General features: G+C 34.4%; 1 protein-coding gene across 1 annotated transcript in view; it reads right to left on the bottom strand.

The window, feature by feature from the left end:
* Positions 1 to 17,443, bottom strand: part of MMUT (methylmalonyl-CoA mutase) — a 33,254-nt gene that overhangs the window by 9,800 nt on the left and 6,011 nt on the right. The window contains exons 3-10 of the mRNA XM_084889853.1: positions 16,538 to 16,905; positions 13,722 to 13,879; positions 11,023 to 11,194; positions 9,435 to 9,683; positions 7,969 to 8,080; positions 6,776 to 6,891; positions 3,023 to 3,138; positions 750 to 881 (exon numbers count right to left, since the gene is read on the bottom strand). Coding sequence (XP_084745979.1) covers positions 750 to 881; positions 3,023 to 3,138; positions 6,776 to 6,891; positions 7,969 to 8,080; positions 9,435 to 9,683; positions 11,023 to 11,194; positions 13,722 to 13,879; positions 16,538 to 16,905 — 1,423 coding nt within the window. The remainder of the gene's footprint in view (positions 1 to 749; positions 882 to 3,022; positions 3,139 to 6,775; positions 6,892 to 7,968; positions 8,081 to 9,434; positions 9,684 to 11,022; positions 11,195 to 13,721; positions 13,880 to 16,537; positions 16,906 to 17,443) is intronic.

Below are 17,443 nucleotides of genomic sequence, written 5' to 3'. Positions count from 1 at the left end.
ACCTCCCTTCACAAGTGTGAACTTCCCAAGCTGACTGCAGCATGCCTTACAATCACATGTAATCAAAATACTTGCTTAATTATATCAATAACTGTATACCCCATATGAAAAAGCACCACATTTATTTCTGACAAAAGGAAAAAAGATTCCATTTTGATGACTTTTACCTTGGCTGTTTTGGTATTTATCTCGTGTATAGGTAGTCACATAAACATTTTAGTGGGAACTTTTATTACAAAGTTTGAGAAAACTAATCACTAAGAAGCTACTTCTTACACTTGTGAAGCATGATCCTTTTATATTAATATATATTTCCAAATCATGTTTGACAGTTATTACTGTCAGTTCACTGAAGACTGATTTTAATTAATGCATACAGATGGCAATCAAATATGTACTTTCGAATAGCAAAATTAAGAATTTATAATTACTTTCAGCAATTAATGTAAATAAACTTGAAAAAATATGAAAGCACTTTAGTACTTTGGTAAGGAGAATGAAATTGAAATACCTGGAGAATATGAAGCAATATCACATTAGTTAAATAAATATCTGTTTAAAATGAGAAACTACTAACGGGGACTACAGTGAAAGTTCAGAATATTGTTTTAGTAAAACTACAGACTAACAGGAAAGACAATATACATATTATCCAAGAGATATGCGAAAATATTAAGCCTTCAGTAGATTCATGGGGACTGTGTTAACTGAAAAGAAGATATGCTTCTATAAGAAATCTCACATATTACCTCGTGATTGCATATGTTATCTCTTTACTTTCTCCAAATTCTTGGCGATAGGCTCCGCTCACCATCCGATCATTAGCTTTGTGTTCACCAAATACCTTTTTCATGGCATCTGTAATTTCTCCAACTGTACATCTAAAATATTACAGTTAATATTCTATTAACATCATTTTATGAGATTAAAATATTTAGTTACTGACTGGCTAATGTGGCTCAGTTGTTGAGTGTTGTAACATGAACCAAGAGGTCATGGTTCAAATCCCAGTCAGGTCAGGGCACATGCCCAGGTTGCAGGCTCATGCTCCACTAGGAGGGCATGCAGGAGGCAGCAGATCGATGTTTCTCTTTCATTGATATTTCTATCTCTCTATTCCTCTCCCTTCCCCTCTCTAAATATCAATAAAACATATATTTTAAAAATATTTAATTACCTTAATATCATTTAGGTATTATTGAGAGTAATATATATCCTAAGTCTGATATTTCTTTAATTTATTCATTTACTCACTCAATAAACATTTAAGAACTTCCTAAATAAGACTAAATTCTGTATAACCCTGATAAATTAGAAAAAAGCAGGGAAGTAATCAATTAGACATCTTTTATTACCTAAGTAAAAAATAGGCTGTTAAAAATCTAAATAAGAATTTTTTTATTGCATCATGAAAGTATTTTCATCAGATACTTATGAAGAGTGATTTTAGAGACATAGAAGCATGTAATGGACTGATGAATCTCAGAGGGAAGGCTGGGGTGGGGGATGGGTGGGGAGAGATTAACCAGGGAATTTATATGCATATATGCATAGCCCCTGGGTATGGTGAAGGCCTGGGAGGGGTGGGTGCCCAGTGGAGGGAATCAATGGGGGAAAAAACAGGGGAGAACATCTGTAACACTTTCAACAGTAAAGATAAATTTTTTTAAAAAGAGAAAATTTTAGATGCCTTGATATATAGTAAACTCTCTTTTACATTTTCAACCAAAAAAATGACTGACCTAAAAACTATATGTAGATAAGCCTCTAAAGGTTACTGAATAATTCACCACAACATAGATGTGAAAAGAGCAATATATTTTCATTAAACGATAATCTTTTATGAAAGATTTGTTCATTCCATTTGTTTATTAATTCATTCAAGATGCACTAAGTACCTAATATGGGCCAAGCACTGGTTAGTGCTGGAAATTCATTGATATATAAGACAGAAAAAAACAAAAACAAAAAAAACCCACGTACCTGTCATCCAGTCAGAGAATATGGACAATACATAGTAAACAAATACTAAAATAATAATGTGATAAGTACTACAAAGACACTAAAGTAGGACAAATGGAATGGGGTGGCTGGGAAAACAGTTTTTAAGATATTAAAGATGTGAAAACTTTTGAACTAGGATATAAATAATAAGAAATAGAAGATCAGAGGAAGAGTATTTGAAAAAGGAAACACTACATGCAAAAGCTCTGAGAAGTAGAAAAACTTTGTATTCTAAAAATAGAAAAGGGGACACTGAGGACACAGCATAGTGAAGGAAGCAAGATAAGGTCAGAGAGTTAGGCAAGAGTCATATTCAGTGCAGCCTTGAAGGCCTTGGTAAGATAATTAGGTTTTAATTTAAAAGTACTAGAAGTCCATTGGAGGGATTTTAAGAAATTAAAACTAAAATAAATAAAATAAAAAACAACCCACACGCTATTTACTCTACCCCTTAAGCACTTAAAACAACATGTTTTTTAAAAGTTCATTATCTTCAGCAATAACTAATAAAAGCAAAAATAATTTGTTTAGTGACATTATCATACATTGGGAGAAAAGTTTCTGTGAGTCACTCGCTTTTTACCATGTCCTAGGAGGCAAGGCACTGATTGCCCCTTATTCCGGTCTGTCTTTTTGAAGATAACTACCTAGTGAATAGCCCTGGAAGACAGATATACAGTCCACCTCTGGACACAGGGCAAGTCTTCTTATTGTCCAATGTATTAATGTCTCCCTATATGTGAAAGTACAATAAACTTCAACTTGCAAAGGGATTCATTACAATGTCAAATGTCCTGAGTCGCAGGGAAATACACAAATATTAATACTCTGCATTCAAAATATGTGAATGTTTTAAATGCACAGATGTTTAAGAAAAACAAGAATGAACTTTATTTTGTTCTCCAATATTTTCTTAGGTTCCCATGGTTTATGGAATCAAACTTTTATTTTAGCACACTCTGAAAAGCTAACTGGCCAATTTTTACGGTTTGGAAATCTCCAAAGGTAATATCCTCACCTTGCGCGAGCGGCATCCACTGCAAGAGCCAGAATATTCCCATCTCCACTGGCAGCACACGCAGTCAGCGCAGTAAGACACTGCTCCGCCACAGCAGGATCCCTGCTAGATTTGATCTTATGGGAAAGGTCAAGGAAAGGGAGGAGTTAAGTGAATAGAGAATAAAGCAGAGGTTAGGAGATTAGAACCTGTTATACATCACACAGAAACTGTTCCACAGTCCTAACCTCAAAAAAAGAAGAGGGGAAAAGAAAGAAATATGTATCCTAAGTCTGATATTTCTTTAATTTATTCATTTACTCACTCAATAAACATTTAAGAACTTCCTAAATAAGACTAAATTCTGTATAACCCTGATAAGTTAGAAACAAGCAGGAAAGTAATCAGTAACAGTGCTGACCATCCCAAGTTGTACATGCTTCTAGGCTTTCCCCCTTCCTTCTATTTCTTATTTATGTCCTAGTTCATAAGTCTTCATATCTTCAAAACTGCTTTCCCAGACACCCCATTCCGTTTGGCCTACTTTAGTGTCTTTGTAGTATTGTCCCATGATTATCTTAATATTTGTTTACTATGTATTGTCTGCATCCCCTGACTGTATGATAAGCTCTATAAGACACTGAAAACAAGTGGATGTTTTATATGAGGAATTTCAAAAGCACTAACGATGAATAGTGAAAAGGAAGAAAAAAATTAGCAGATTACAACTTAGATAATATTTTAGATACATTTTGTTTCCTTAACTAATTAACAATATATCAATATGTATGTATACTGGTTTTTCTTTTGTATTTAAGAGTAATAAGCCAGAGAAAGACAAACACCATATGATCTCACTTATATGTGGAATCTAATGAATAAAATAAACTGACAACCAAATGAGAAACAGAGACATTGGATACGTGGGACAGACTGACAGCTGTCAGAGGGGAAGTGAGTGGGGTGGACAGGATGAAGAAGGTGAAGAGAAGAGCCAAAGAATATATTTGCATAGTCCATGGACACAGATAACAGTGTGGTGAGGGCCAGAGGGAGGGGAGAGTGGGGTGTGGGCGGAGGGGAGGCAAAGGGGGGAAATGGGAGACATCTGCAATAATGTCAACAATAAAAAATATATATTTTAAAATTCCAAGGAGACAAAGAGAGACAGAGACCACGAGAAATACTGAGATAAAGACGACAAAAGGCATGGTCAAAAGTTTTCCTTTCAAGTCCTAGGTCTACTGTGCTCTGTCAACAACCTGTCTAAAAAAAAAGTTACTTAAAATCCAACATTTTACAGGTTTTTATCACTTGTAAAAGAGTCTAAAATACCATACTGCTCACTATGTTACTAAAATTCCATGGTATCTATAAGCAGGTGGGCCAGAAAATGTATATTAAGGGTAAGGAAAAAACCAACTCCATTATTAAATTTCTCTCTCTAAGGTCTATTGTTATTTATTATAAATGGAACCCCTCAAGCTTGAGGGTATAGAATTAATAAAAGCATAAAGTATAACAAAAGAAAAAAAGGGGTTTCCCAAATATAATAAATATTAAGACTTCTGTGGTCACTGGAAATAAAATGCTACACCCTAAAAGGGTCTCTTAAAATTACAAAATGTAAGAGAGGAGTCACTATCTCCTGATTAAATAGGAGGAAATATCATTAAACATCTACCATTAACTCTATCATTATGCAGTCAATCTTCCTGGACAAAATTTACTAGATTGTTACAGCTCATTTGAACTGAGAGGGAAGAGTTATATCTTAAACTAGGGGTGGGGAACCCCTTTTCTGCAAAGGACCATTTGGATAGTTATAACATCACTAGAGGCCCAGTGCACGAATTTGTGCATGGGTGGGCCCCCTCTGGGTGGCCTGCGAGGATCAAGGATCAGGCCAAAACCCACAGTCCAACACTGCCTGCGGCTCCTACCTGCTGCTCCCGCTCCTCCTGGCCCAACTGAGCCTGCTGCAGGCTCACACTCAATCAGTCCCAATTGGCAGAGTCTTGCACTGCCACAACAGTGCTTGCCAGCCATGAGCCCTGCATCTGGCGCCCTCCTGGGGGGAGTGGCCTGTGGGATCGGGCTGAAAGTGGCTCTCTGACAGACTGTGAGAGGGCACAGGCCAGGCCAATGGACCCCACTGTGCATGATCAGGCCAGGCAGAAGGGCTCCAGGGTGTGTCTGGCCCTGTCTTGCCCAATCCTGACCAGGGCCGGCAGGCCAGGAAGGGATGTGGGAGGTTGGCCAGCCAGGGAGGGACCTCGGGACGGCTCCAGGGTGTTTCCAGCCCATCTTGCTCTGTCCTGATCTGTCAGACCTCAGTAGCAAGCTAACCTACCAGATGGAGCGTCTATCCCCTGGTGGTCAGTGCACGTCATAGCAACTGGTTGACCAGTTGTCTATCTGCCCCCTGGTGGTCATTGCACATCATAGCGAGAGATTGAGTGACCTTAGCAGATCATTAGCATACTAGAGGCCCGGTGCACAAAATTTGTGCATGGGGTTTAGGAGGGGGGTCACTCAGTTTGGTCTGCACCCTCTTGAAATCTGGGACTGCTAGATCCTAACCACTCACCTGCCTGTCTGATCACCCCTAACCACTCTGCATGCCTGCCTGATCACCCTCAACCACTCACCTGCCTACCTGCCTGATCACCCCTAACCACCTCTGCCTCAGCCTTCATTGCAGTGGCTTTGTCCACAAGGATGTCTGGAATGACGTCTGGAAGGTCGTTCTACTATATGGTCTAATTAGCATATTACACTTTTATTATTATAGATTACACTTTAATTGGTTGAACAGCTGACCAGTCACCAGACGACCGGACACTCAGCATATTAGGCTTTTATAATATAGGATTTGTGAGCCATACAAAATTATCAATTTAAAATTAGTCTTACTTTTTGGTCAAACATTTAATAACACACCCCTAATGCCTTGGCAGGGCCAGACCAAATGATTTTGTGGTCTTATATAACCTGAGGTTCAATCATTCCTCACCCTTATCTTAAACAATCACAGGGAAAGTGAACAGGGAAAAGTCATTAAGGAATTTTTAGTTTTCTGCCTTAGACATAAATACAACAGTCAGAGATTAAGAGACCAAGGTAGCTTCATACAATAGAAATATTGTCACAACAGTGAAAATTAGTAAGTTTTATCTAGTTTAGTATTTCATATACTTCAGGTCATCTTAGTGAGAAGGTAAAAATAAGAAGGAAAGACCGTACTTTCGTTTCAATCAAAATAAATATAGTTCATTATAAAATGTAGCTTACTAAAGCACTACCAACTATATTTTACTTAAAAATACAAAAACAGAAGATAAATGATTCATAATAGTATCAGGAACCATGGTCTAGTGGAAATAAATTACAGTGAGAAGCCCTGGCTTCCAATACTGATTCTGAACTTTACTGTGAGTTACATAATCACCCATGCCTTTTTCTAATCTGCAAATTATAGGGAATATTATTATGGTATGGTTTTTAATACTGACATATCATTTTCTCAGAGGCAGATATGATGATTTAGAGCACTGAGTTTTTGGCACTAAGTCAACATACTTAGGTATGAGTCTTGGCTGTACAATTATTTACCCAAGTTTCTCAATCTCCCTTATCTTTAGTTTCCTTATCTTTAAAATATTGGGAAATAATATCCACCTCCTGAGGTGGTTGTAAGGAATTAACAGGATAAAGTAAGAGCTTAGCCAGTGCCCAGAACACAGAAAGCACTCAAAACATGATAGCTATTACCTTCTTAAGTTTTTCAATCTGCTTGTTACGCACTGAAGTATTATCAATCGCCATGACATCCACGGGTTCTTCTTTCTCCAGCTGGTACTTATTTACTCCAACAATTACTTCAGAACCTGTTATTTCCCAGAGGAAAATAATATGTAGATTCTACTCACAAATAAATGCCTAATAGTAATAGTCTTATCATCATGTACTTCTCTTGTAAGCTTAATATTATTAAGTAGTCTTCTTAACACTTAGTGAAACACTTAAATATAAATCAGCAAAATCCAATCTGGGATGAAGGTGGGAGGGGGGGAAAAACTGGTATATATCAGAAACTCTGTAAAGGACCATTTTTTATTATTCTCCCAAATAATATGCTTTCCCAGAGTTTCTGACAAACTATCTTCTAACACTTTTACAAAATCAAAATAATCATAGCAACAACCATCTAAGATTTATAAGTAGAGAATTAACACCCAACAAGTTTTCTAATATTTTCTTGAATTCTCTTATGGCTGATCACATGAAAACAAAAAATATTTTTAAAACTATAAATGATAAACTGGAATTACAAAGACACTTCCTTAACATGATAAAGAATATATTTTGCCTCAAGCTATCAGATTATTAGTCTAACAAAAGTCAACCTGCTACCCCAAACTCAGGTTATATATCCCTTCTTAATTCCTTCATAGAATTTACCACAATCTAGAATTGCTTTTTCTATTTGTTTACTTGTTAATTTTCTCTCTCTTACTAAAATGTTAACTCTGTCAGTCCACAGACCATACCTGTCCTGTTTACAGTTGTATACTCAGACACAGCAGAGCATCTCAAAGACTAAAAAGTGTTGAGTGATTGAATGAATAAGTGGAACTCAAATGCAGAGCCCAATGACCAATTATCATGTCACCTTCCAAATGCTGAAGATACCCACACACACACACGTACGCAGACACTACGGGCATGCCTCCATTCATACTTGCATACTTTGTACATATGCTTGTCCATGTGCATCCATACATACTAAAACACAGAGAAAGACAGACAGACAGCTAGATGGATAGATTTAGATGAGAAACATTTTATCCACATTTCCATTTTTCTGTTACTTTTTATTGACTACATATGTTATCTTCAAACAGAAATTAATATTTCATTTTAAATACTGGATTTCACATATGAACATTTCTACTTTATCTTACCAGAATCAATTCTAGCTTGTCTTCGGGCAGCACATTCTTCAATTCGAAGTTTCGGTATTCCCTCTGCTACGGCTTTGGCCATTCCACCCATTTCTTCAATTTCATTAATAAGCTAATAAGAAAAATAAGTTAACAAAATGAGAATATAAAACTATTTTCATAAACTGTTCAGATTTATGTTACATTTTTACTAATATTGAATTATTTCAGTGGTAAATTTAATGATTTATAAGAATTAAGTTAACATCAAGGGAATTAGAAATTCTACAGAGTTAAAATAGTATAGTTATATTTGAAAGTTGCTAAGAAAGTAGACTTTAAAACTTATCCTCACACACAAAAAGTTGTAACCTTGTGTAACTAAACTTATTCTGGTAATCATTTCACAATATATACAAACATCAAATCATTATTTTATACACCTAAAACTAATACAATGTTGTATGTCAATTATATCTCAATTTTTTAAAAAATCTGCTTAAAGTTTCTTAAAAGTCAACAGAAAAACTAACAAGTATATTCAGGAAAATAAAAACTCTCAGGTCTTAGGAGGAAACTAAAGATAACATCAATTCTCTAATCTTTATTTTTAGTTACATAAATAAAGTTTTCATAGTCACTTAAATACTCTTTAAAATATTTCAAAATGCAATTCTTTTTTAAAAAAATATTCTTTTATTGATTTTAGAAAGGAAGGGAAGGGGAGAGAGAGAGAGAGAAACATCAATGAAAAGAGAGAATCATCAATCGGCTGCTTCCTGCATGCCCCACACTTGGAATCAAGCCCACAACAGGGGCATTGGCCTTGGACCGGAATCAAACCCGAGACCCTTCAGTCAGCAGGCCGACACTCTATCCACTGAGCCAAACAAACCAGGGCCAATTCTACTTTTTATCTGAGCAGCAGAGTAATGGTATAACTCTATCTTTATTGACACAAGGAACTATGTAAACCTTCAATCACAGCCTCAGATATAAATGAAATGGTGGGAAAGGGGTGGTGGAATAGTACCTGACAGCAGAGGAGCAAGGTCAATCGTACTTTCTTTCTTTCTTTTTTTTTTTTTTTTTACAAGTATTTATTTCTTTTCTTTTCTTAAATATATTTTTATGGATTTCAGAGAGGAAGGGAGAAGGAGAGAGACAGAAACACCAATTATGAGAGAACAGGGGATCAAGCTGGCAACCTGGGCATGTGCCCTTGACCAGAACTGAACCTGGGACCCTTCAGTCCACAGACCGACACTCTATACACTGAGCCAAAGTGGCTACGGCAAATACACGTGTATTTTTAAGTTACGTTTCAGTTTCAAATACTCGAAAGTCAAATCTAAAATTCTTCTCCATCAAACATTTTATTAATCTTAAAATAAATCTATAAATGATTTGTTTATAAATCAAAACATCTATAAATCTGAATAAACCTGTAAATCTTGAAATCAAAGTTTCAAAGAGACTAAACTGACCTTCAAAGCAGCCTCATACACATCATTTGTGAGAGATTCCATCATATATGAACCTCCCCAAGGATCAGCTACTTTGGGAATCCCAGATTCTTCTTGAATGATGATTTGTGTGTTCCTGGCAATTCGGGCACTTTTCACGGTGGGCAAACCCAAGGCTTCATCAAAAGAATTTGTGTGCAAAGATTGAGTCCCTCCAAAGACCGCTGCCATTGCTTCCACTGTGGTACGGATAATGTTATTGTAAGGATCCTAAAATATTTAATGAAAAAAAAGGCAACAGTTTATATATATATATGTCTACGTTAGACTTCAAAATATCAAATAAATTTAGACAAACAGTAAATTAGCCAGACTTAGAACTAAGAGTCAAAGTGTCTAGTCTGTTTGTAGGCACTAAAAAATATTACCTATTATAATCCCTGAAATATTAAATATTTGTTGTTTTTACTTTTGTATTCCTTACTCTTCTGTAAGTGTATCATAACTGTATACCTTGTCTACTTAGATTATATTATCTTTCATTTCATAATTCACTATCTCCTAATTATGTGGTATACTTTGAGTATCTGCCACAAGATGTACCCAAAACAGGCCCCCAATAAATGAGTTATTGTGCTCCTTGTTGTGATTTGGGCAAGTCACTGAACCTTTCTGGACTTCAATTTCCTTAGCTGTAAAAATGAGGAGTTTAAGACAAAAGCAATTATTAAAGTTCTTTCCAATCCTGAAGTCTGTATTTCTCCATTTATAAGGATATGACATTACATTTAATATGAAGCATATTCGTTGTATTCACTTTTAAATATATAAAAACAATCTAACTCTAAAGCTATAAATTATTTTAAAATTTATCCAAAAAACTTTTATAAAGAAAAATGCATGTAAAATAGACCACCATAAAAATTTTAATAGAATGAAATTAAATTACCCAAGTGATAATAGTTTTTAAATGCTCTGTCTGCATGCATGCTTATTTAAACATACAACTATAATTAGTAAATATATATAATCAATTTAATTAGGCCGTTTTATGTTAAGAATTTCCACCCTTAAAATTATTTAAAACAATAGCATTAAATTATGATTTCTACTTCTTCCTCACCACAGTTTTTCCCCTTTAAAAATAGAACATATGCCCTGACTGGTTTGGCTCAGTGGATTGGACATCAACTTACAGACAGAAGGGTCCCGGGTTAGATTCCAGTCAAGGGCACATGCCCGAGTTGTGGGCTTGATCCCTAGTAGTGGATATGCAGGAGGCAACCGATCAGTGATTCTCATCATTGATGTTTCTATCTTTCTCTCCCTCTCTCTTTCTCTCTGAAATCAATAAAAATATTAAAATAAAGAAAAGTAAAACATGTTAAGCTGATTTTATACTGTTAACCACTAGAGGGAGACAATTTTATTTATTTTAATATGTGTAAAAACAAGTATGAATGTGTTAAGTATGAATTATGCTTCAGATTAATAATTATTTTCAAATATTAGTGGATAGGTTCTTAAATCTATTTCCTGATTGGGTCATGTTGCTTACAAGAAAGTATATGGCTTTGTTAAAATTCTACACTTTAAATTACATGCATACCTGCTCAGTAAGTGACCATCCTGATGTCTGACAATGTGCTCTTAGAAGAAGGGATTTAGAGTTCTTAGGCTGAAAGATTTTCTCGATTAAGTGAGCCCAGAGTCTTCTTCCAGCTCTCATTTTTGCTATTTCCATATAGAAGTTCATCCCAATTCCCCAGAAGAAAGACAACCTAAAATAGTAATGTTAAGTCCAAATTTTATAGTTACCAATATAAAATGGAAAATAAAACAAATTGTATCACACACTAAAAACAATGTCAGATTTTAATTTCATTACTTAATTTAAATTAAAATCAAGCATATATACTTTTGAAACTTTGAACCAAACATATAAAAGTACAGTTTTATGCATGCAGAAGAAATGGCTGTGATTATTTGCTTCAGGTAAGAATGAACTCACTTTATAATTGTGTTGTTGATTTTTTAGAAAGGAAAAAAAAAAGCCCTCTTGTGTCCTTAAAGAATTATTCACAATACACACATAAATATTTTTTAAGAATACCCAAAGACAGGGGTCACTTACAAAACGAATAAAACTACAAGCTTGATTGTCTAAATAGCAATTTAAGTATTGTTGTTTTTTTTAAAGAATGACTATCTAGGCATATACTTGGTTTAGGCATATATTTTTCCAATTATTCCCAACCCATTACTCCCTTTTACATTATGAGCTATACACATTTAAGTTACTTGCCTGAGTGTAAAATCAAAAAGGTTGTGAACCCCTATATAAAACAAGGTGAGACTTAAGTAAAGAAACTAAAACATAATAAAAAATTCTTGATATACACTTGGAAGTTTTTGTTTTTATTTTTTGTTTTATTTTTATTTTTATTGAATGTATTGAGGTGACATTGGTTAATAAAATTATATGGGGTTCAGGTGTACATTTCTATAACATGTTATTTATATATTATATTGTGTGATCACCACCCCAAGCCAAGTCTACGACCAACACCATTTATCCCTCCTATATCCTCTTCTGCCTCCCCCAACCCTCTTTTCTTCTAGTAATCACCATACTGTTGTCTGTGTCTATGAGTTGCTTGTTTATTTTGTTTTTTATTTCACCTAGCTGGAAGTTCTTAACACAGCAGTTCTCAAATATTTTGGTCTCAGGCTTCCTTTACCTCTTAAAAATTACTAAAGAAAAGTTGTTTATTTGGATAACATCTATCAATATTTTATATATTAATTAATTTAGAAATAAAAAATCAAAATTATTAACATAAGTAACATTTTCATTAAATATAATACTTTTCTAAAACAAAAAATTTTAAGAGTCACTGATGTACTTTTTTTTCAAATCTCTTTAATGTGTGGTGCCAGGAAGAAGCTGGAGTCACATATCTGCTTCTGCATTTAACCTGTTACATCACATATCATGTAGATTTTGAAAACCATTGCATACTCTTGAGAGAATCAAAGTGAAAGTAGCAAATTCTTTATATAATCATGAAATCCCTTTTGACCTTTAAAACCCAGAAAAGTGTTTCAATGACTCCCAGGGATTCTTGGACCACTCTTTGAGAACTGCTGTCATAATAAGTATGCAACAACCCCTCATATGAGCATTCACTAGTCTATAAACTCTGAGGGCAGAAACCAGATTTTTCACATGCTACATTCCTAGTGGTTGGTCCAGAGCAAAGCTTAGCACGTTATTGCTCATCACACTGATTTTGATCTCCATATTTAAATGCTTCATAAACTTAATTTAAGTTTATTCATGTTTTCATACAATTTTATTAACAAGGTGTTTGAAAGAAAAATTTTAATAGCATTGTGCATTCCAAATTTATAAATGCAACAGATGAAAAACTAAAATGTAGTAGGTGATTTCTGTATTTTAAACTTCCATTAAAAAAATAAAAACAGCCGGGACCGGTTTGGCTCAGTGGATAGAGCGTCGGCCTGCGGACTAAAGGGTCCCGGGTTCGATTCTGGGCAAGGGCATGTACCTTGGTTGCGGGCACATCCCCAGTAGGGGGTGTGCAAGAGGCAGCTGATCGATGATTCTCTCTCATTGATGTTTCTAACTCTCTCTCTCTCTCTTCTTTGTGAAAAATCAATAAAATATCTTTTAAAAATAAAAATTAAAAAAATTAAAAATAAAAAAATAAAAACAACTCTAGTTGGTTTGGTTCAGTGGATAGAGTGTCGGCCTATGGACTAAAGGGTCTTGGGTTTGATTCCAGCCAAGGGCACATGCCTGGGTTGTGGGCTTGATCCCTGGTAGGAGGCATGTGGGAGGTAGCCGATCGATGATTCTCTCTCATCATTGTTTCTATCTCTCTATCCCTCTCCCTTTCTCTCTAAAATCAATAAAAATATAAATAAATAAATAAACAAACAAATATAAAAACAAATCTATCTTAAGCATTATATTCACATTTTAATATTATTTGTCAAGACGTGCCAGTTAATTATATCCTCTGAATATCACAGGGAACAAGATTCTTCTTATTTACCAAAAAGTAAATATGAAGTAAATAAGAATGAAAGTCAAACTTCATTCTGATTTTTAATTATGAACAATATTGACTTATTCTCTCATTGACACTCTGATAAAACAATAGAATATAGTATAACACATATACAAGTTCATTTTATCAATATATTTTGCTGTGTATGCTCATAATATAGTCCTATGCATTTTCTTAATGTTGAGGCAATATCCGAGTTTAATTTACCCACCTTGGTGCAAATTCATCAATTGTCAGGCCAGCTTGGATTCCAGTTCTACAGTACTCCAACCCATCTGCTATAGTATAGGCCAGTTCTAAGATGGCATCAGCTCCTGCTTCCTGCATATGGTATCCACTGATTGAAATTGAATTAAATTTTGGCATGTGCTACATAAAAAATAAAAACACAACGCTGAATAAAAATATTAAAAGGTTCTATTAAATCTATTTTGTAAAACAATATTATTTTTAAATGTTGTCCAACTCCAATATACTAAGTAATAGCTCATAACATTAACTGAAAATATTTAATGCTTACTTTGTTACATTTAATTCACTTACCAATTTAAATGACTGACCCAATGAACCTTTTAACACCATCACCTTTAACACCAAAAATTTAAACTTCAAAATTAGCTGGCTGAGGTCAGGAATGTAACCTTTGCCCTAAGAACTGAATAAAGACATTTTTAATTCAAAACCAATTACTTCAATCTCCAAAGAGGTCCTAAGACCTCATAACTTTGGGCTAATTTGCTGAATGTATAAATTTAATTGTGATTTTTTGTTATTATCTTATTTGAATGAAGTCACTGAACATGAGTAAATACACAATGTGGGAACAATTGGGAAAATTATTCAATCCCAAGCACTAATTATTGAAAAAAAACAGGATAAAATGAGTGGCAAAAAACAAAGATTTCAGTTAAATTAACTGAGATATTTAATGCTTACATACCTCAGATAAATTCTTTCTACCATAATCACTAAGAAAACAGCATTTCCACTATTCTCCTAAAATTTCATGTTAGATAGACTGGAATATCACATATCACACATATTCTCAAGAGCCAAAAAATTATTATCCTTCCCGAAAATTAACCAAACATAATACAAAAGTTTCCAGTTTACAAGCACTTTGATACAACATTACTTGATCAATATTCGAAACTGGCACTTTTATCATTTATATGAAGAATTATATATAAAGCAATTTTGAGCTTGTAGATGACATTAGGATCTTTTACAAGGTGAAATGTACAAGCTTGGCAGCACAGACTGCTATATTCTCCACTCTCCTATAATACCTGCACTATAAATTCAGAGTGCCAATGTCCAGAATTGCACTTCCAATCTTCTCTCACTACTGGTGTGTCTCCAGTGAGGCATACAAGTAGAAATTTGGTTTGTCCTTCAGGAAGTTTACCTTTTATCATACTAATACACCTGGCCCATGAGCTGGCACACTAACACCAGAGGAGAAGCCAGGTGAAAGGAGACTGGAACCCTATGACTGTGGTGGTTTCTGACACCCCACCTTCTTCTACATAAAAGAGAACTGCCTCCTATTTAGTCTAAACCACTACTTTTTGTTTATCTGGGTTTGTCATATGCTATACTCCTGGGCATGTGTTCTCGACATTGAAAAGGGTGATGGAAATGTACAATTCTATACAATATCATTTTCATGGACAGATGAAATCTATGAAAAGAAATAAAATTGCAAAGTGTAGAGGCTAAATCTCAAAAGAGGAGAGTATACAATACTTGTAAGAGTTCTGAGATAATAGCAATTATAAGAGGTGAAAGAGATAAAGATTTGATGGTGGAAGTGAAGTTTGCCCTTTATGAAACAGTGGTCTAACTTTAAGGTTGGTAAGGAAAAGGAGAGTATTGCCATCAAGAAACAAAGAGAGACCCGCCAGTGTTGCTCATCAATCCAAAAACCAAAAGGTCACAGTTTGATTCCTGGTCAGAGCACATGCCCAGGTTTTAGGCTCGATCCCCAGTACAAGGTGTGCAGGAGGCAGCTGATTGATGATGTTTCTCTCAGCGATGTTTCTATCTCTCTATCCCTCTCCCTTCTTCTCTCTCTAAAAATTAATAAAAACTATTTTTAAATGCTTAAATTATATATCTATTTTTGAAAGCAAAGTGAGAATGATGGGGGGATATATATATATATATATGAATTACCCAAAGGGAAATTAAGAAGCCGGGTTTTCTGTGGAGGTACTGCTGTTAATATAAGAACACTTTAAGGCCTTATTTTCCCACCACTCTGATTGAGAAAGATGAACCTAATTCAGGGGTGAAATATTAGGAGCCTCATTTTAATTGCAGATATAAGTGATATCTTCTAATCCAGTGATTTCCAATCTTTTTCATGTCATGGCATACAGAAACAACTAAAATACTGCAGCACACCAAAAATATATATATTTTGCTGATCTATCAAGAAAATAGCTCTATTTTTTTTATTCATTCACACCAGATGGCCATTGTTGTATTGGCTGTTGTCATTTTTTTTATTTGATAATCTAAGATAAAAGAGGTCAATGCCTGTGACTAAATAGTCAGATATTGCATGTTTTAAAAATTCTTGCAGCACAACAGTGTATCTCAGACACAGTGGTTGAAAATTGCTGTCCTAACCCAATTTTTAGCATAAATAAAGCTGATATTTTGATCTCCATCTGTCTGACACCAGTGTCTATTCACAACTGAAGAAATGAAGAAATATAAATTATGGACCCTCTCTGATTATAAAAATTTTAATAATAAAAAAATATAGTAAATGTCTAGTGTCCAGATTTCTACAGCTAATGACAGATCATAACATTAGTACATGAAAGACAAAAAACAAAACAAAAACTTACAAAACACATACACAAAAACAAGACAAAAAAAAGCTCATATCTGACTTTTATACTACAATAAGTATTACTCAGAGTCAGTTACTGAATTCAAATTAGGTTATGGTATTTTATAAAAATTCCTACATTCACAGAACTACAGAAAAACCTATAATAAACACAAAGATACCTGTGCTGTATATTGGAAGATGTCAGCAATAATTTTCATGGATGGTTCTGGAGGAAAAATATAAGTATTTCTGACCATAAACTCCTTTAGTATATCATTTTGGATCGTACCAGTAAGTTTTTCTTTAGGTACACCTTGCTCTTCTCCAGTTACTATAAAATTTGCAAGAACTGGAATAACGGCTCCATTCATGGTCATGGAAACTGACATTTTTTCTAAAGGAATTCCGTCAAAAAGAATTTTGGTATCTTCCACACTGTCAATTGCAACTCCAGCCATTCCAACATCACCACGAACTCGAGGGTTGTCTGAATCATAGCCACGATGTGTTGCCAGATCAAAGGCAACTGATAATCCCTGTTGGCCAGCTAAATATATAAAGAAAAAATAAAGTAAGATGAAAGAGTGTGGCATAGAAGTTAACTGATTTGCCTATCACAACTAAGTGATGATTCATCTCATCATATTATAGTATACTTCTATAACAAACATTTTTATATTTGGAAATGTCAAAACAAATTTAAATAGATATTTTATTTCCTAACACAGTCAATTGTTTCCCATGTGCTAAAATGCACAAATTGAGCTCCAGACCTCACTATCAGAATGAAAGAAACAAAACACTCATTTATGCCACATCCATTTGTCGATTTTTTTGTATCTTAACCGTTTTTGATAGAAATATGTTGATGATTCATGTCAAGATTTGGCTGTTTATATATAGTTAACAGTATTTAGTATTTCAATACTCATTTATTTTTGTTAATTTAATATGGTCATTACAGGATGTCTTGGCTATTCAAATATTCTGGGAAACTATGAAAATCATGCGAAAAATTGAAATATTCTACACTAAGTATAAGTTCAATCCTCTATGGCCAATACAAACTTATAGACTCTCAAGTC

The sequence above is a fragment of the Pipistrellus hanaki genome (genome assembly GCF_964339955.1).
Source record: "Pipistrellus hanaki genome assembly, chromosome: 7".
In the NCBI taxonomy this organism is placed as follows: Eukaryota; Metazoa; Chordata; class Mammalia; order Chiroptera; family Vespertilionidae; genus Pipistrellus; species Pipistrellus hanaki.
The sequence above is the reverse complement of the archived record's forward strand: the minus strand, read 5'-3'. Positions and strand labels throughout refer to the sequence as shown.